The 20977-nt window shown below is 43.2% G+C and overlaps 1 protein-coding gene across 7 annotated transcripts in view; it reads right to left on the reverse strand.

The window, feature by feature from the left end:
- Window positions 1-8126: 8126 nt before the first annotated feature.
- Window positions 8127-20977, reverse strand: part of nmnat3 (nicotinamide nucleotide adenylyltransferase 3) — a 144348-nt gene continuing 131497 nt past the window's right edge. For 5 of the 7 annotated variants that reach the window (XM_041173677.1, XM_041173685.1, XM_041173693.1 and 2 more), the window contains one exon: window positions 8127-8699. In XM_041173677.1, coding sequence (XP_041029611.1) covers window positions 8290-8699 — 410 coding nt within the window. In that variant the 3' untranslated portion in view covers window positions 8127-8289. The remainder of the gene's footprint in view (window positions 8700-20977) is intronic. The other 2 variants (XM_041173715.1, XM_041173700.1) reach the window with 1 other exon arrangement.

A 20977-nucleotide genomic window follows, 5' to 3' on the forward strand; every position in this document is an offset into this window, starting at 1 on the left:
ATCTTGAATCTATGTCCTCTGATTCTAGAATTCTAGGGAAACAATTTTATCCTGTCCACTCTATCTATTCCCCTGATAATTTTGTACACCTCAATCAAGTCACCTCTCAGCCTTCTTTGTTCTGAGGAAAATAACCACAACCTATCCAATCTCTCCTCGTAGCTACACTTTTGTAACCCTGGCAACATTCTTGTAAACTTACTCTGCACTATCTCCAGAACTATTACGTCCTTCCTGTAATGTGGTGACCAGAACTGCACACAATACTCCAGTTGTGGCCTCAGCAGTGTTTTATACAATTCCAACATTATATCCTTACTTTTATATTCTATACCTCTGCCAATGAAAGAGAGCATTCCATATTCCTTCTTTACAACCTTGTCTACTTGAACTGCTGCCTTCAGGGTCCTGTGTACTTGTACGCCAAGATCTCTCACTTCATCTACCCCACTTAGTATATTCCCATTTATTTTGTAGCCCCTGTAACTCTTTGACCTCCCTAAATGTATGACCTCACACTTCTCTATGTTAAAATTCATCTGCCACTTTACTGCCCACTCCACCAACCCATCTATATTGTTTTGGAGATTATGGCTATCCTCTACACTATCCACCACTCGGCCAATCTTCATGTCATCTGCAAATTTCCCAATCGTGCCCCAATGTATAAGATCAGTTATTTTTTCTTCTTGCCAATGTTTACAGAGAACCACGTGGGTTTGGAGCACTTTGCCCTCTATCCCCTCAGTTCTCATTTCTAACCCCAACAAACCTTGAAATTGTGCTCAGATGGTACATTAGTAAATGACCAAAGTGTTGCCTAATTTGCATACATTTTCTTTTAGAACATTCAACTGTGTACCAACATTTTGTTAATACTTACCCTCTATTTAACTTATCCAACTCTTCATAATTTTGAACACTTTTTTTTAGCTCTCTTAACACTCTCTGTCCATGAACACTTTGCTTTGCTACTCTCATAAGTTAAGACTCATTTCTGATATCCTACAGTGAATCACATCTGTGATTTCTACCTCATTCCAAAATTGGAACACTGCCATGAACATAGAAACAGAACATTTACGCCCACCCAGAACCTGCTGCAACATTCAAGTAGATCATGGCTGATCTGAACCTTCACTCCATCTATCCATCTTGGTTTTGTAACCCTTAAGACATTTCCCCAGCAAAGATCTACCAAGCTCAGTTTAGAAACTTTCAGTTGACCCCCAGCTTCAACAGTGTTTGAAGGAAATGACCACATATCCATTTTGTGTGAAGGGTGTTTTCTTACCTCACCCCGAACAGCCTAGTAGACGTTATGACCACGTAGGGTGAGGTTAAAAAATTGGCTCTGTTAATTTACCATACGGGTCAGGCTGTAACAGGGGTTTGTGTGAATTTCAAGAGGATGTGCTTTGCCAATACTGCAGGAGTCCCACTATGTACACTTTCAGATTATAAAGGGTTAATCAGACAGGTTTTCTGAGTTTAAATCAAAGAACAAGATAAGTTTGCTGAAGCTACTTCACAAATCAAAAAAAAAACTAGGTATATCATGACCACAATTTATGTACACACATTCCCTGGACCCTACACACTAGTGCAGATGATATATTAAGATGTTAGACTTCACGATATTTTACAGATTGTGAAAAGATAAACAATCAAAGTGATATACGGTTAACTGTCTGTCCTTTGGCTGGCCTCGATGTGATGATTCCACGTTGCAGCTGCCTCCCTGGATGCAGTTGTGTGGAACAGATTTTCATATTTTATTCTCAAAAGATCTCGGCTTGCAGTACATTTCTCTTCTCAGGATCGTTCTTTGCAATTCGTGTGCAATGCTTGTGCGGGAGTGAGAAAGAGATGCTCTTTTCAGTCTTTCAATATAGCGTTCCCATCTTTGTTGCTCTCTCTGGTTTGGTAAACATTTTTCAAAGTTGTCCTGGCTGTATATTCCAGAGGAATTCAATTACTGTGTCTACTGCAGTCATTATTTTGTAGGACAAATTATTTTTAATGCCTCATCACCGAAACTTTTGAAAAGTTTCAAGATAGTGTGAAAGTCAACAGGCGATGGGGTCTTTCACATTCCTCAGAGGTGTTTGAGTGCCTGTTCCCTTTATATCCCACTTGGGTGGAATGCAGCTTATGCATTTTGGTTGGCTAGCAGTCTTCTTATATTTTCTTAATAAGATTACAGTTTATTGTTTTTATAAAAATCCAGCCAGAAAAAAGGCATTAGAAATTGTATCTTTTTATTGGGTTGGGCTTTAAAAACACACTGTCATAACAGTATGAGTTCTGTTGAAGGGTCATGAGGACTCGAAACGTCAACTCTTTTCTTCTCCACCGATTCTGCCAGACCTGCTGAGTTTTTCCAGGTAATTCTGTTTTTGTTCTGTCATAACAGTGGGCCAGTTTGAATAAATATAAATGACTGGCACCAATCAATTAATAAATAGTATTAGACTTGTAACATATTACACATACATGAATTTAGGTGTTCATATCCTGTTCTAATTAGTTAACCATTTGATTGCCAATGGCAGCAAATTCAAACAGATCTGTCTAGGGCTTAAATCATCATGACCTCATCATCATTTTTAAAAAATTGCTTTCTGATATCCTGATCTATTTCAGGTTTTCCCAATTTAAAATAGATGCATTTGTGCATATATTTTATGATCCTACTATCTATAGATGTTCATTGCTCAGTGCTTGCAGAAGGATTATATCCAAGTTTCTTGGAATGACTGTGCATGTACAGCGAGCAATGCATATCAAAGTTTTGAGCCAGCTTGTTTGCTCTTGGTGTCTTCTAATCAATTGGATCTAGCGAGAGGATAATGTGTGGGGAAAGGGTTGGACTGGCAGGGAAAGAGGCCCTGCCTGCTAATGTCAAATCCATTAAAGATTGTCCTTCATTGTCAGTTTCCTGTGATGCTTATGGGGGAGGGCAGGGCTGACAATGTCATGGGGGAGGGAGAAATGTTATCCCAAGCAAGTTACCAGAACTATGTTCCAAACTGCTCAGTATTTTTCCAGTTTTAGGCGAGGGCTGAGTACACTTATTCTGATTGGGACATGTCCTACATGTGCTTCAAGCATAGTTATTGTGAGAAAGATTGCACTCCACCACAGAACTAATGACAAGGGTTGCACTAGCCTCCTCATTGTGGGTAGGCCCAACAGTAGTAAACCTTGTCGCTCTCAGGCCATTTTCCTGAATGAGTGAATGCAAAATATGACCAGGCTATGTGCAAAGAGGCTTCTTTTTGGTCAAAGTTCCTGCAGAGTCATAAGGTATGGAGGGGTGAAAATTGTGAATGTATGTCAAATGCTTCTCTTCATTTGGCCGTCACATATTTTCCTGCAGGTGATGTTGAGAGCCTGTCGCTATACTTCTTGCCATTACTCCTTCTGTTAACAAGTGAGCCATATTACCTGGATGGGCATCTTTTGTTTTTCAAGATTTAATAATGTTTGGGATGGAAGGTGGGATGGGTATGATTAGATTGGCCGGCTAGATATTAGCGTGTGGTTCAGAACAATGTCAGCAGCATGGGGTTTGATTCCCGTTCTGGCTGAGGTAGATTTGGGGCCTGTCTCATTGTCCTGCCTTGTCGAAAAACCATGGTATAAGCCATGTTTTGGTGATGCTACCTAGAGAAAAAGAATAATGTTTGTCTCAAGCTAACAAGCACTGATTGCAGCTTTTTTAGATATGTCAAGCCAGCCTTACAGAATATCTGAGATGCAATCAGCACATCCAAGGTAAACAGCGGGACAGTTTCAAACTGCAGCATTTTTGTCAGTTTGGTTGCTTCAACAATACTGATTTTCACACCTAAGCTCAGATCACAATTATAAATATACTTTTAAATTCTTTGACTGATGACTGAGAATCTAATGGGGAGAACTTCTGATGACTTTGGTTGAATGCATTAAAAAATTACATAATGGTTTGTTGTGGGTTAACTCTGTAATTTTCTTTTTATTTGTTCATGAGATGTGGGCATTGCAGGCTTCCCTAATTGCCCTAGAGAGCTGAGTGGCTTGCTAGGCCAATTCAAAGGGCATTTATGAGTCAACCACATTTCTTGTGGGTCTGCAATCACATGTAGGCCAGACCAGGTTAAGGATGGCAGATTTCCTTCCCTAAAGGACCAGATGGGATTTTTATGACAAGTGACAATGGTTTAGACTTTTAAAGTATTAGACTTTTAATTCCAGATTTTTATTGAATTCAAATTCAACCATCTACCGTGGTGGGATTTGAACCCGCAATCCCAGAGCCTGGGTCTCTGGATTACCAGTCCAGTGACAATACCACTACACCTCCCCCCTGATCTAATCTTATTGGGTAGGGTAGAAAGCTATAATTTCTCATCACCAACAGAGTAATTAGGCAACTTCACAGTTGCTGTGAGTAAAACCAAGTGGTTGAACATCTTGTCATACTGTAATTTGGTAATTAGTGCAAACTGCTTTTTTAAATTATTATATCCTAATTATTTTCTCTGTAATACAGTATATGTGCTATTAGGTCCTATTGCAGTGGGAGGTGTCACCTTTTATCCTAATCATACTGCCAGCATTTTTGTGAAACTAGAATCTTACATAAATCATACAGAGCAACATATGTGAACTATGACCCTCACTATATTTCCACTTGTATCATAATGTACACACCTACTAATTAAGAAGTATGCAAACTAAGCTGCGTTCATTGTTCACAGTTAACTACCACCATTCCTCAGGCAATAATTGCAATTCAGAAGATGATATCTTGAAAATACATTCCTATGTGTTGCTTGAAAAATGTCAGTGTTGACAAGAGACAATCAATAAATTCAATCTGTATTTGTTGGAAACATCTTTTGATTCTAATGTCTCTAATACATTGGAGCTTGACTATTTGGGCTTGTGCTAACTTTAATAAATGGAGAGTAAAGGCTTTTTATGAGATACATATAATATGACATAGTAGAGTTGTCTGCTGCCATTGTTTATGTCTCACGTGGCTCAACACTGGTTCTGTGAACTGCTGACACTGCTTTCAGCAGAACAAAATATCCTATTGGAACACAAACTAAAGAGGCTATACTTTCTTGTGACCCACAAATCTTCTGCATAAGCAAGCAATCAAAACCAGAACTCCTTCCTTCTGTGCTTATACCAAGTGGTTATAGTACTGGGTTTGTAACCCCAAGATCAAGAGTTCAAATCTTACAATGGCAAAACTATGAAACAATGTAACTTCATCTGAAACAGATGGAAACGGGTTTGTACTCGAAAGAGTTACTGCAATCCTGAAAGAACTTAGCAATAAAGAACTTTAGCACATGAGGTCAAAGATGACCCTTAGAGTGGTATTAGTGATGTAGGTCATATTTTATTATACATGCGTGGCATATGAATAATTATCATGTGATTCAGCAAGTGATTTCTTTGTTTTCACGCATAGATATGTCCACTATTTTAAAGAAGTATCAATGCATGTGGCAGTGGTGGTAGTGATTGTTTAAAGTGACGTTCGCTATTTTGGTGGCCATCTTGATAGCTGGCATGGTTTTTAAAGTTATGCAGAGATATTCTACCACAACCTTGGGCTCTTGAATCCATAACATGAATGTTACAGAAAAGTTAAAGAGATTCAAGTGAACACGAGTAACCACTCTCTGGTGACAGAACTTGTCCAGAAGGTAGAACGCATGCAAGTAGAGACATTTCTTACAGTTACTGGGAAAGAAACACTCAAAGTCTCCTCCACTTGAACAGGCTGGGCCACAGTTAAAGACATGAACAAGAGCCTGTGTTGAGGAAGGTCTCCCAGCAATGCCAACTGCTCAAGAATGTATCTTTTGAGAGGTTCATGTTCAACAGGAGAATGCAAGAAACATTGAATCATGGCCCCAGCATCATACATCTGTGAAAACCCACCAAAGGGAGAATTTAGCACCAAAATGCCACAAGTGAAACTCTGAGACCAACTTGTGTTTGGAATTAAGGAAACGAGAGACTCCTTCAAGAGGCTAACCTGACCTTGTTGAAGACGGATGAGATTTTGTACATGGGTGAATGCGTGGTGGTGCATCAAGGAATTGAGTGGACAGTATGAATCCTGAACAGGGTGACTAATTGGTGTGAGCTGCACAATAAGTTTGTTAATACCACAATCACATGACTTCTGCTGGCAAACAAAAGGCTTGATTGGGCATGAACATAATTGTCAAGCCATTAAATGATGCACCTAAGAGATTTCAAGAAATGCTGTTCAGACTCCAAAAATATTTTCTGAAAGTATCTCATAAGAGGAGATGGACCTACCAGGTAAACTGAGCAGAGCTTCCTGCCAACAGATCCCAGCCCAATTTCTGTCCCTGTTCATCCATTCCTGATCCAGTAACACCTCAAATTCATCCTGATCCATTTGAGGCCATAAACACAAGGGAAATGATTTTGATTTTGATATTGGATCAACTGCCCTGCATAAGTTTCTCCTGATTGTGAAATTAAATCTGCTGAAAGATTTGCTTGTGTTCAATTATATTGAAAGTTTTGGAGACCAGAACAATGAATATAAAAAGTCAGGGGATCTAAATTTGGACTGACCTACACCAATTATGCATCCCTTCTCTGGACATGAAGTGAGCCTCATATTGAAGAGTCACCAGGCAAGTCAGCTGGAGGAATTAGGCCACCTTTCAAAGGCCTTATTCTGCCCTTCAAATTTTTATGATTAATACTGTGACTAAATGAGCCAATAGATCGCATCTGACTTTTTTCTGATAAAAAAATGAAATTCTAGTTTTTCCATGAAATTATACTTGGATTTTCTATAACAAAACCAGCTAGAAAAAAGAAAAAATCATTTTTTATTACACAACTCACTGACAGGAATGTAGCTCACAGTAAAACTGTAATGAAAATCACTCTGGAGTAAAAATATGCTTCTAGTATTTTGCCATCATGCATGATGTGCAAAGAGGGTGATCTGATTCACTTTGTCAGCTTTGTAAATCAATATAAGTCAGACAAAGGGATTTTGAATACTTGAACTAAAAATATATTTGGAATAAAAGTATGTCTGATCCTGATAAAGTTTGCCAATATGAAATGGTATGTCCAGATCAGGATTTCAATGAACTACAGAGAAGGATCCAATTTGCAAGTGGACTTCAGCCCATAATCAGTCACCAATTCTACCCATGTAAAAATGGAAAACATTGAGATAAATGTTATATTATTTATACAAGTAGTTGAGTCTTGAAAAAATATATTGCTGTTTACAGGTAAGAATTGGCAAAATTCTCATTTGTTTAAGTGTACTGTAGCTTCCAAAGCCTGTCCACAAGGCACAAATCAGGAGTGTGCTGGAATACTCTTCACTTCTGGATGAGTGTAGCTCCAACAACACTCAAAAAGCTTAATATCATCCTGGACAAAGCAGCCTGCTTGATCAGCACCACACCCATCACCTAAAATATTCACTCTCTCCACTACCGCTGCACCATGACAGCAGTGTGTAACATATACAAGTCTCCTTCAACCACCTTCCATACCCGTGAATTCTACCATCTAGAAGGACAAGGGCAGCAGATGCTTGGGAACACCACCAGCTGAAAGTTCCCCTCCAAGCTACTCACCATCCTGACTTAGAACTATACCGCCGTTCCTTCACTATCGTTGGGTTAAAATCCTGGAGCACCTTCCTAACAGCACTGTGGGTGTGCCTACACCACGTGGACTGCAGCAGTTCAAGGTGGCAGCTCACCACCATCTTCTCAAGGGAAATTAGGGATGGGAAATAACTGCTGGTCAGCCAACAACACCCACACCCCATGAAAGAATAGAAAAAATGGGAAGTGTAGTCCAAATTTTGGGATAACCAGAGGAAAACCACAGAATTCTGAATCTATTTGTCATAATAAATCCTGATTGCAACATACTTTATTGTTTCCTCCCTTCCTTTTATTCTCTTGCATCATCTCAGTGACCCAATAGGCTGGGTGAGCTGAACATTTAGACAAGCATAGCCTGGGTTATACCAGCATTTTTTCTATTGCTATTCTTTCTCAACAGTGACCTAAATTCCATATTGAAAAATGACCCATTAATTAAACTCAATGAATTTTAATGAATTTTTCAGGTAATAATAGAGAAATGCAGTTAAAATGTAAATGAATTTCTTCTACACAATTATGATATTTTCAAAGAACAATTTTTTTTTGAATTACAAAACATTTGTTGACTCTGACAAACCAAATTATCAATTATACTTTAATCATTTAGCATATTTATCATGCTGCTTTGAGATTTTAACGGCTGCAGGATCTCATAAATATTCTGCTGCTCACTTTCTGCAGTGTATATATTGTGCTGCTGAATATAGTCAATGACACTTTCTGGGAGCAGGTACTTCACACTGTGTCCTCTGCGTAAAGCACGGCGTATGTGAGTGGCACTTATATCATTCATTACCCATTCCCTCACCACATGGATGTTGCGCCTATGTTTAAAGAGGATGTCGGATTCGTAAATAAATCTCTGTGGATCAACATCCCCACGGCTAATACAAACCAGACCAAATTTCTGAACTATTTCCTCAATGTGTTCGTCCTTCCACAGACTGGGAATGTCAAACGTTTTCAAAACATCCGCTCCACAAAGTAATTTCAGCCTTGGTACAACTGCAGGGAGATAAACACAGAATCCAAACGTCAATGAATGAGTCAAAAATTGTGATAAAAACATGTTTACCTGGAAGGCGAATGATTTTTAGACTGATAGGCAGAATATGCTTCAACAGATTCCATTATAACACAATATGCAACACAGTGCTGTGAAACAACCTAAAGCAGTGCCTAGCATATGTGTTTAATATCGCCACTAAGCATGGGAGCCTATTTGTTCCTCTGTATGAAGGACATGCTTCTGCTCCCTAATAGCAAAGTTGTTAAAGAATAAGGCTGAACTTTCTGCATGGGTTACATCAACTCCATAGCTTGCATGCTCTCCTCTGCCGCTTCTGGGTTTTCACATTAAAAGTGATGGGGGAACAAACAATCCATCCACTATAGGTGGGCCGGCATGTTGCAAATAATGCAAATTGGTCATCCAATTTATTTTCCATCATTTGTGCCATAGTAACAATAGGTGCAAGGGATGCTTGATCATCTCTAGCACCCCATAATGCTAAGGGCAACAGAGGAAACTTTTACATTTTAACAGCCAAGAAACCTTTGTAGGACCATTGATTGCATTCATGTAGGTGCATAGTAGTAATTTTCAATTTTCTTAAAAAAAAGTTAACCGGGCAGCACAGAGGTCATCTCCCACACTAAACTGCAGAAGAGCTCCACCACCTGTTCTAATAGATTCTGCCCTTTCCTTGCCTCTCTTGGTCCCCATCCCCAGAAATGAGCTGAACCTGAAAATCAGCTGGGGTTAAGGGCACATCCTTGTGGCAGGCAGAACTCCCATCTCACATTAACAGAAAATACAAGACAGTATATAATTGAGCTCTCCAGGTCAAAAGGTCCCAAGTTTGATTCCCATTCAGTGCTGAGTTAGCTGATATCAGCTGGAGAAGCAGTAGGGGCATTATAATTCCCTCAGTTACCTGGGACTAGGGAGGGAAAACATGTTAGGACTACAACTTCTGATTGCAATCTATTGACTCTTGCTGGAGGCAACATATGTGGTGTTTGCATGAGATCAGGGTTAGGCTTGGCTGTGATGGCAAGTATGGCTAATAATCTGCTAAACCTCATTGCCTGGACTTAGTCATAAAGAATTAGGATGAAGTACCTTGGGCATTGGAAATAGAACCTTCAAGCGGGTAGGAGAGCAAATAGGCAAAAACACAAAATTATGGACTACATTACCCCACTAGTTGAAGAACCTTGTGTGAGTGAAGCCTATCATGATGAAGCAAAATGTATGGCAGATAGGAACAGCAGGAGACCATTTAGCCATTTGAGCCTGTTCTGCTATTCAATGACTTCCTGGCTGATCTGCAACCTAGGCCAGGATTTTCTGCTCCCGTCTACGGCAGGCATCATGGCAGGTGGGAGCGGAAAATACCATGAGAAGGCCAAAAATCAGTTTTACGTCGTCGTAAAACCAGTTTGCGATTGTGCGCTGCAGCCTTCAATGGTAGGCTGCATTTTCTGCCGCAGCACGACGGGTACATCGTTTCAATATATTTGTATCTCATTATAAGGGCTTCTTGCTGGAATCATTCCCCCTCGCTGGATCATCAGGGCACATTGGCATGCAATTAGAATGACATGTTTCACAACGGTACATAAGCAACATGCACCTGGCAACCTGCACTTTGCTCTTGACTTCAAAGTTCATTCACTTACCTTGCATTGCGCAGCAATCGCACTAATCAGCGCCATGCTTCACAGGCAGCATAACATTGCTTTCAGGGCGTGTCAGAGGCAAGTCTCTACCTACCAGTCCAGCAGTAAGTCGGGGTGGCTTTAAATGCGCTGCAGGGTTAGGGCTGCACTGGGGAAGGGGGGAACTGGCCTCAGGCATGGGAAGGGGCTGCAGGGCTGGGAGTACAAGTGGGGAAGGTTGTACTCCGATACATGGTGGGGGGGGTTTTGGGAGTTAGCGTCCTCGGCACCAGGATGGGGACAGAGTATGTTACAGAATGACATAAGCCACTTGGGGCCAGAATGGGAGGATCGCAGAGTGAAGAAGCACTTCAGCTTACATTGTTGAGCTTGCAAAGACTGTCTTTGTCCCAGTCCATGGAGTGAGAGGGCATGTCAGTCCAGTCTCAGTCATGCCCAGCGTGTTGTATGCGCCTTGGGCTGTGGGGTTTCTGGCATCATACTGGGCTGCAGAAGGCACACTCAGTCAGGGGAGGCATCCGCAGTCTAATATGGGGAAAAAGGCACTGTGGGGGTATCCAAGAATATGTTGGGGGGGTATATGTTTAACTGTGCAAGTGGCCACAAGATGGGGAGGGGTGAGGTCCACATGGAGCTTAGGCATATCCACCTCAAAATGTTCAGGGGCTAAGAAACGGATATCCAGTACAATCACGATGGGATTAAGGAATACAGGGAGGATTGAGAGGCCTGTGAGGGATGGAAACCTGAACATTAAGCTCCTCCGTGATGATGGGAGAGGTTGCTATAATCATATGGGAGAATCCAAGCTGCTCTGGCAGTGAGATGTCAGCACCATCTTTCAACCTGCAGCGATGGTGCAATACAAAATTAAAATGAGGGGTAACTCTGCTGGTGAGGGCTCAGAGAATGGATTGGAGGACAGGTGCATGCACTGAGGTGCCGATTAAAGGGGCACCCAACTGAACTGTGAACCCAACTGGGAAGAGATGCACAGCTGAGACATGGTGGGAGCCTTTTAATGACAAGGCAGGGAATCAGGAGAGTGAAGCAATGATGCACATTCATGTGAGCTAACGCCACAAAGTGGCACTAATCAATCTCCTTGTATTAACCCCTTGTTCACTGTGTGGAAATTTCCCAGAGCAATAACAAACTCCAGAGTAATTGGGTGACTGGACAAGCTTCAGAAGCCTGTTAGAGTCAGAGTGCTGGATGGTTCACAGAAAAGAAGCCTCAGGCCCCCCTCAAATAATCTATTTTCCTGACTAAACATTTACCCTAATGTTTATTCTAAAGAATGTAGTGTTAGAATGCAGTGAATTAGGATTCCAGCACCTGGGCTGAAAGCAGCACATCCAAGTGCAGGGCCATAGTAATGTCATAGTAGTCGGTTATGTAAAGGTGGTGGGGAGGGGGGTGTGCTGGCTGCACTGGCCTTCATTTCAAGGGCCAGTAGTTGTCGACATGGGGACAAAGCCCTTGAACCCACATTCACTGATGAGTCATTGGCAGAAATAGGACCTTTGGAGACTAATGTTGACTCTTGTCTGATTCTCATTGATGGTGCAGAAGGGAGACCATCAGGAAGATGGAGCCTTGATTTATTGCTGCTGCATAATCACATACAGGCAGGAGAGGAGGAGAAGATTGCAGCGGAGATGCCCGGCTCACCAAAGGGTGGAGCAAACCTTCAAGGCCAAGGAGTAGCAGGGTCCCCTCCAGACGGAGAGGATGAGACTCTCAGAAACATTGTGCGCAGGTGGCTCGCAAGACTGAGGATGTGCAGAACTCGCCTGCTTTATCTACAGGTGAGCGAGAGACAGTGTCGCCGACACCTCCGCACGTCCAGGGATCTGGTGACTCACATTTGCCACATTCTCCAGGAATTGGCACCATGAAGACTGGAAGGGCTTCCATTACCAGCCGCTCTGAAAGTAATGGCCACACTGAACTTCTACATGAGTGGCTCCTTCCAGGGCTCCACTGGGGACCTCTGTGGGATCACTCAAGCATCCACTCACAAATGCATACATGAGGTCACAGATGCCCTTTTTGCCAAGGCGCACAATTATGTCAACTTCTACAGAGATCAAGCAAGCCAGGACACCAGAGTACTAAGCTTTGCTGAGATTTCCAGATTCCCACAGGTGCAGGGTGTCATCGACTGCACACATGTGGCTATTAAAGCTCCCTGGCAACAGGCATTCTGAAACATGAACAGGAAAGGCTACCACACGCTCAATGAACAGCTGCTCTGCAACTGTAAGAAACTTATCATTCAGGTTTCGCCAAATACCCAGGAAGCATCCATGGCTCATACACCTTGAGTACATTGCAGATCCTGGACATATTTGAGGGAGCACACAGGATCCAGGGCTGGCTCCTCGGTGACAAAGGATACCTGCAAAGGACATGGCTGATGCAGCGGCCTCAGAATCCTGCAGAGGGAAGGTAAAACAAAGCTCATGCCACTATCCAAACATTGGTGGAGCACACCATAGGCATCTTAAAGATGCGATTCTGAAGCCTGGACAGATCTGGTGAAGACCCTGAGGGTCTCACGGATCATCATGGCTTGCTGTGTGCTGCACAACCCGGCACTGAAAAGGGGGGAGGACTTGCCTGATGCCGACATGGAGGAACTGCACATCTCCTCTGATAAGGAGGACATCGAAGGGGATGAGGATATTGAGTTGGAGGAAGCCGAGGCTGCAGGGGAAGAGGCCATAGTACGGGCCAGACAAGGTAGGTGTGTGTGAGAGGTTCTTATAGCCACCAGATTCCATGAGGAGGATGACAAGTTGCACTGAGTACTTTCTTGGATAAGTGCTTTCTATCATGGGCCAATATAAACACCAGTGTTGCTATTCCTCTCATTTCAACCATGCACTTCAATATATGAAAGTGAATAGTTACACATCAGGCTCACACTGTCCCGATCATTTGAAGGATGGTGATTCTGCAAGAGCACGTGTCCTTGCTGAGATGAGCTACTAACTGGAGGAGGGAGTCCCGGCATCAGATTTCAGAAGGTGCAGCCTCTTCAAGCGTCTCTCCAGCATCCCAGTCGCAATGGTAGTCTACAAGAGGCAGGAGCTGTTCCACTATCCTCAGTGGGATCATAGCTATATGCCTTCAATGTGACAAAGTTTCTCAAGGAGATCCAACTCCAGCAATGAGACAACACATTCTGTATAATGTCGATGGTGAAACTGATAGGTGAGGATGTTCTGCAGGTGTACATCTACTCAGAGATGACTCAATCCTTTGTGTCACCTTCTTCTCTATCACATTAACATCTGGCACATTCAGCTGGGATGCTGGCTTGCTTTTATAATCACCTTCCTACGAATGTGGAATATCTGAGGATGACGACATTCGACTACATTAAAATGCCCTTCTCTTTAAGAAAACAATGTGCCCTCACAGCCAGCTCTGGCCCTTGTGAACTCCAAAATTCTCAGACACCATGAGGCCTTCAAGTTTACACAATGCTAATAAAGAGCAGGCTTCAGCTTCAGTACATCCTTGCTCTTATCCATTGCTCCCCTCAACATTGTCTAAAGCTATGATGTGCACTTCCAGAACATGCTCGAATGCTCTACTAACTGCCAAATATCACCATTTTCAATCAGCACCACCCGTCTCAGCGAGTCTTGAGGTGATGGGACGCCCGGCGCTGCATCAACATTGTGACGAGAGCCTTGTGGCCACAATCCAGCCAATTACAGGCTGAGAAATGCTCAAGGTTGTAGGTTTGAACGCCAGGGCAATAATGTGGCTGAGAGGGGCAGAGCTTCGGCACCTTGAGGTACAAGGTGCTCCCACTTATTGGTGAGTTTAGCAGATGTACACTCGGAAAGTCGGAAACACAGCTGGCAGACAGGAGCACACAAAAGCTCTGAGTTTGGGCTCATAGCATGAAAACTCTGTGGGATGACAGAGAGCACATGGAGTTACATGATATATGACCCTTCCCCCTGCGTAAACACATCTCTCCTTGTACACTGCACCTTCACCTTTCAGCAATGCAGATGAGATAGGAGAACATCCCTGCCTCAATCTTACACAGCCAAGAATAAACATGACATGACCCTGCAAAGCATGTGAACAAGGTTCCTTCCACAGCACACTTAACACTTAAGGTCGAGGCATCACTGATATCGAGAATGACCTGGAAAAGGGGCACTCACTGTGGTGATATGGAAGCACACTACATAGAGAAGAGGCCCATGATAGCGACATCTGTGATAAGTTGGGGGAGACACCATGACTGACAGTAGCACAGCTCATCATAAAAAGGAGGCATACACAATAGGAGATGAGAAATGGGTGCGATCTAATTTACATTTGTGAACATGATATACATGTTGTGAACATCCATGCCACCATTGTGCTCCTAAATCTTTTTAACTCCCGAACACTACCGCTACATCTGGGTGCTTCCCTGACATCCACGACAGAGGTACAGGCAGCCTGCTGGCTGCTATGCCATTTTCTGTGATGACCTTGGCGGTCCTCTGGAGGGCCCCGGCCTGCTTTGGGCGTCTTGCTGCCGGGCAGGTGCACCCTCCTCGGCTTGTGGAGTTGGAAGTGATGGGATCACAGGGAGAGGGAATTAGGACTGGCTGGACACTGCTAGAGTCACCTCGGCGGATGGCCCCGGGGTGGCCAGCTGCTGGTCCTCCTCCCTATGAGTGCCTGAGGGCCCCTAGCTGACTCCTTAAGGAGGAGAAGGGGCAGCTGGAGTGAGATCGAGGTGCCTTTTCCCCTCTCGCGTAGCCACTGATGGATGCCACCAATGGTTACAGCGATGGAGTGCTGCTGCAACAGTGGAGCATCAATGTCCTGGACCAAGGTCTCCATGGCAGCCAACATCCTACCAGTGTCGACCTCAGTGCCTTGGCATACCGGCACTATCACCTCAGACTGAAGGCGGACAGACTCCTCCATCGGTTGTTGCAATCTGAGGAATGCAGCTGACATCTCTTCCTGATGTTCCCGCGATTGTCAATGCAGCTCCAGCAACTGATTTAGGACCGAGTCTGGAGACTCAGCAGATTTCTGGCCTCCAGCAGTCCTCTAAGTGCTGGCGACCTCAGATGTCCCTGCCTCCGCCTGCTGTGGGCCAGATTATGTGTTGTGCTCACCAGGTTGTGACCCCGAGGCTACTCTAGAACTAGGTCCCACCAAGATGTGCATGTCTGCACTGCTGGGGGGTGTGGGTAAGCACTGTGAAGAGTCTTCTATGGTGCCCCCCTGTGGTTCCTCATCCTAGGAGCTGAGGGCCTGGCTTGTCAGTGCCCTTGGGCACTTTCTGGAGGTGCCTATGAAAGAAAGGAGAGATAATTAGTGCATGGCAGGTGACTTTAAACCAATGCACTCACAATATGGTTGTCTGAGGGATGAGCTGGTGCAGGATGTCGCTTGGGTGTACGACGTCCACCTCACAGTGACCGCAGGCTGGGACTCCGCCCTCCCCGGCCAGTTCGATGGCTCAATTCTCGTAGGTAATGAGGACCTTGATTTCAGCCACTCCATTCCCTGTCTGAGACCTCTCTCTTTGATTGTGTTCGAGCTTGTCCTGCATAAAGACAGATGGAGAGTGTGAGCAGAACGCATGCCAGGACAGATGACAAGGATGCCTGACATGTGTGGGTGGTAAGTGCAACCATAAAGGGGATGAGTTCACGAACTGCAGAGGGGATGAGGCCAGATGGATATGTGTGAGAAAGTGAGTGATGATATCTCTTTTGCTGGAATGTGTAAGATGCCAGTGAATGCGTGATGGGCTGGTGAGTGTGAGAGTTTAGAGTGATAAGATGATTGACTTACCTTGGCAGCACGGATGAGAACATTCATCTTCTTTCTGCACCGGGTGGCTGAGCTCTTTTCTGCAGCACTGACACTGAGCACTTATGCCACCGCCTCCCAAGCTGGAGTGGTGAGGTTGGTGGACCTCCACCAGCCATCACAGGGGTAAAAGGACATTGCAGCAGGCCACAGGCAATCCAGTGAGGCGTCATTGAGTTTCAGAGCAGCATGCCTCTTCCTTTTAGGAGCCATGTCTACCATAGAACAGTCCTGGGCTGCAGACAATAAAGAAGCTTTGCACGGGTGCCGTTTAAATACGGTGCCCCGAGAGGAGAAGCGGTGAGACCACGGCAGGACGAGTGAATCAGAGACGCCCGACCATGATCCGGCATGTTTTCCATGCATGCATAATTAATGCGGCAGGAAGCAGACAATACAACGCCAAAACTCACCGTTGTAGCCGGCCGGTAGAACACTGTTTTTCATGCCCGTTGCCACCCTTAATGCAATGAGGGGAAAATCCCACCCTCACACTCCATATACTCGGCTTTGCCCTGTTTCCCTTCATATCTTTGGTTAACAGAAATCTATCAATCTCGGATTTAAATTTAACTGTTGATCCAGGATCGACTACTGTTTGCAGGAGAGTTCCAAACCTCTGTTACCTTTTATTGTGTTTTGAAGTATTTCCTAACTTCATTCTTGGAGGTTTGCAGGAATCTCATTTGAGACTTTTCGGAAGTTTCAATGAGCACCGATCCTAACCAAAGAAACGTTTTATTTTTGAAAAGTATAACACAATGGTGAACTCAAGCTCATTTCCCATAGGGTTACAGATCAACATTATTGGTACATGGCATTAAGACAGTTATTGGTCTCTGCACAACGAGTGTCCTTGGTTCATTCCTCCATGAAAACTGGGTGATATTATTATTCTGAACAGGTCTCCAAGTCCCTACAGGATCATTATTTTCTCTGAATTCATTACTTCACCTTTCTGGTCTGGTTCATTCAGTCTTCCATTTGCATATAATATTCTTTACTTTCTCAGTTAATTTTGTTTTTAATTTTCTTTCCTTGCCACTTTTATCATTCCAATTTGGTTCTTGTGGTTTTTTTTCCCCTCGTATGCTCTTCTGTTCTTTAGTTCATTTCATTTTTTGGCTGCTTTTATTTTGTTTGCTTTGCACATTCCACTGATGCTGTTCTTATTTGTATTTTCCCTTTACAAGGACATTTAGTTTTTTAATATATTATTCCTGATTTTTCTATTTTTCATTTAAGGTATTACGTTTACATTCATTGTTTTTCCATTTTACCAGCAGGATCTCAAGCATGGACTTCATCTCATCATCTGTCAGTCAAAACCCACTCTACTACCACAATCCATCTCATACTGGTAAACAAAGGCAGGCTTGGCCCATTGTCTCCTTGCCAATTTACCAATCAAATCTTAAAATATCCTAATCAAGTACCTTCATGAACAAAATCAATCAGCAGTTAGCTTGAAACTGATTATTTTTGTTGTCTATTAGTTTTATGAATACATATGCACGTATGGGCGTGGGGTGGAGGGGGTGGGGGGTGGGGGGGATGCTGATTAGTTCAGTTGGCTAAATGGCTAGCGTGTGGATCAGGTTAATGACAACCACATTGGGTTTGATCCCCACTCTGGCTGAGGTAAACTCGGGACCTGCCTCCTCACCCAATCCTTAGTATAAATTACAACATATAGCAGTGGTTCAGTGAATAATCACCAATGACCTGCTTTAAGGCAGAGAACACGATGATGATGAACATACTCAGTTGACAGGAGAAGAACAGCTGGTCCATCAGGCTTTCCCACACCATGATGGCTAAATCATCATGATAAAATAGCCAATTCTCTCCACCATCCCCTGCCATTTAATTTGGCAATTCAAATTAATATTTGTCTCAGACTAAAACTGAAGACTGCTAACAATGCACATAATTTTTTAAACATAAAAATATGAATGTCTATAGTTTTTGTGGATATATTGAACAGTCTGCATTTCCATAACACTTGCACCTTTGGTTGAGGATTGGCAGTGGTGTAGATTTAGTATTAAATAGGGTAAGTTCGTACATTGAAAATTTGGAAGCTTATAAAAAATATCTTAGTGACTGTTCTTTGTACCACAGGTTCCTATGTGTGAACAATGCTTCACTAGTATAAAATCCCTGGAATTTTTATTCCTTTCAAACTCGTTGCTCAACATAAAAACAGTGCTGCTGACCCAAGTATTTTCTTGAAAATAATCTCTGTACTTCTTCCTCTCCCTCACAAAAGCATAGTCAATCCTCTTAACTCATCAAGGGTAAGCATTTGCAAAAGGACTGACTGAAAATTAATACCATTCTCCATGCCTTCTCAGTGTCCATTTATAGAACAAACCCATTCTGAAAAAGGATCTGCAGATAATTATTTTAAATGCATACCCCTCAGGGTTAGTGAGAAAAACCAACAGACTGAACAAAAGACATTTTACCATGCTTCAGCTGAGAATAGATTTAAGAGGTCATATTGCATTGTTGAAGAGATTTTACTTAGGGAACAGCTTGTGTAGAAAATTTCTCTGCAAGAGTTTCCATACTGATTCCAAAGGGAAATTTTCACTACATGCTCTATTATGGGCAGTTTTGAAAAGTTTTCCCTCTCCTTTAAGTTGCAATCAAATTTGATAAATTATATAGGTCAAAGAAATTGAGCTACCACATGCACTGCCATGGTGATCTCCTGACATCAAATTCCAAAAGGAAAGCTGAAACAATAGTTGTGTTCATATTGCACCTTACCATGATAACACTTCTCAATGTCCTTCACAAAATGAATTAGTTTTTGAGTGAAGTTGCTATTGTGTAGACAAACAACAAGCATTTCTGTACAAACAACCTTTTACAGACATTCTGCACAAACAATACACCCGTAAAATGAAAAAGCAATTTCTCTATTTTGTTTTAAGTGGTTAAGGATGAGAATTGCCAGACTGAGAATCTCCTGCCTCTCTTCAAATTATGCTACAGGATCTTGAACATCCACTTTCACCACTGGAATAGGTATGTTGTACCGGGATTTAACATCTCCTCCAAAGGTCAATGCAGCACTCCTCAGGGTTACACTGGAAGAGCTGCCAAGATTATGAACACGGGGCTAGGTCTGGGGTTTGAATTTGCATCTTCCTGAGTCAATGGAGAGAAACTTACCAAATGAATCCATCAGTCATGCAAATTCATGCTAAACAGTTCTCTAGAGGGAGGGGAAGAAAATTGGAGAACAAGTCACTCCACACATCCTTTAGCAGTCAGCTCTGCAGCAGCGCTTGTAGAGCCCTGATAGCAGACACAAGTCAATCCTCCCAGAGAAGCTCAATTAAATGAAGATGCCTAAGACACAGGAAAGGAGAAAAATAAAAGGGTCTGAAGGAACACGTGGAATCAGAGACACAAAGATGTTTGCGCAATCATTCAAATCAAATCTTATGCATAATGTAATACTATGTTGACTGTATGCAACATTACAGAGTGAGCGACTGGGACTTTGGTCAGTGAAGGAGTTCGGTGAAGAGGGGAAGGAGGTGCGTTTTTCTACATTTGGTTCTTACTTCAGTACAGATGAAGAAGCTGATTGGTTGATTGGTGAGTAACTGCTAAGCTATTATGCTTACTCTACTTACAATAAATAGTTTGTAGAATTTAAGGAATGGCAGGGCAGCTCAGCCAAGTGGAATGTGCATCCTGTAATATGTGGGAAATCATGAACACACCCTGCGGTGCTAGACAACATATCTGAAGGGATTGTCAGTGGCTTAAGAAATTTGAGCTCCATGTTTTAGAACTCGAGGCGTCACTGTGGTGCATCCAAGAGGCAGAGAACTATGTGGTTAGCACGTTTAGGGAGGTGGTCACACCACGGGTTAGGCGCATGCTGGCAGAGAGGGAACGGGTGACCACCATGCAGTCTAAGAGAACCAGGCAGGAAGTGCAGGAGTTCCCTGAGCTGATCTCACTTACTAACCAGTTGTCCATTTTTGATACTGGTAAGCACGATGGTTTCTCACAGGAGTGCAATAAGAGCCAAGTCTGTGGTGCTGCAGGTGGTTTAGCTGCACAAGAAGGGAGGAAGAGCAACAGTGATATGGGGATTCATTATTTAGGGGAACAGACAGGCATTTCTGTAGCTGTAGACGTGACTCCAGGGTGGCACGTTGCCTCCTTGGTGCCAGGGTCAAGGATGTCACTGAGCAGTGACCGGAAATTCTTCTGGGGGAGCATGAACAATCAGAGGTCGTGGTCCACATTGGTACCAAAGACATAGGTAGGAAGAGGGATGAGGTCCTGAAAGCAGATTCTGAAGAGCTAGCAAAGAAATTAAAAAGCTGGAGCACAAAAGCAGTAATCTCACGATTACTCCCAGTGCCACGTGCTAATGATCATAGGAATCGGAGGATTGAGCGATTGAACACATGGCTGGAGAATTGGTGTAGGATGGAGGGCATCAGATATCGGAGGCATTGGGACCAGTGCTGGGGCAGATGGAACATGTACAAGATGGATAGGTTGTACCATATCAGGACTGGGACTAACGCCCTTGCAGGGAGATTTGCTCGTGATGTTGGGGAGGATTTAAACTAGATTGTCAGGGGGATGGAAACCTAAGAAGGAGCTCAGATTGGATGGAAGCAAAACTGGTAACAGGAAGTAGGAAAGTAAAAGGCAGATGAAGCGAAGGAAAGCACTAAATAGGATCAGAATGTGCAATA

Source organism: Carcharodon carcharias, chromosome 2 (genome assembly GCF_017639515.1).
Source record: "Carcharodon carcharias isolate sCarCar2 chromosome 2, sCarCar2.pri, whole genome shotgun sequence".
In the NCBI taxonomy this organism is placed as follows: Eukaryota; Metazoa; Chordata; class Chondrichthyes; order Lamniformes; family Lamnidae; genus Carcharodon; species Carcharodon carcharias.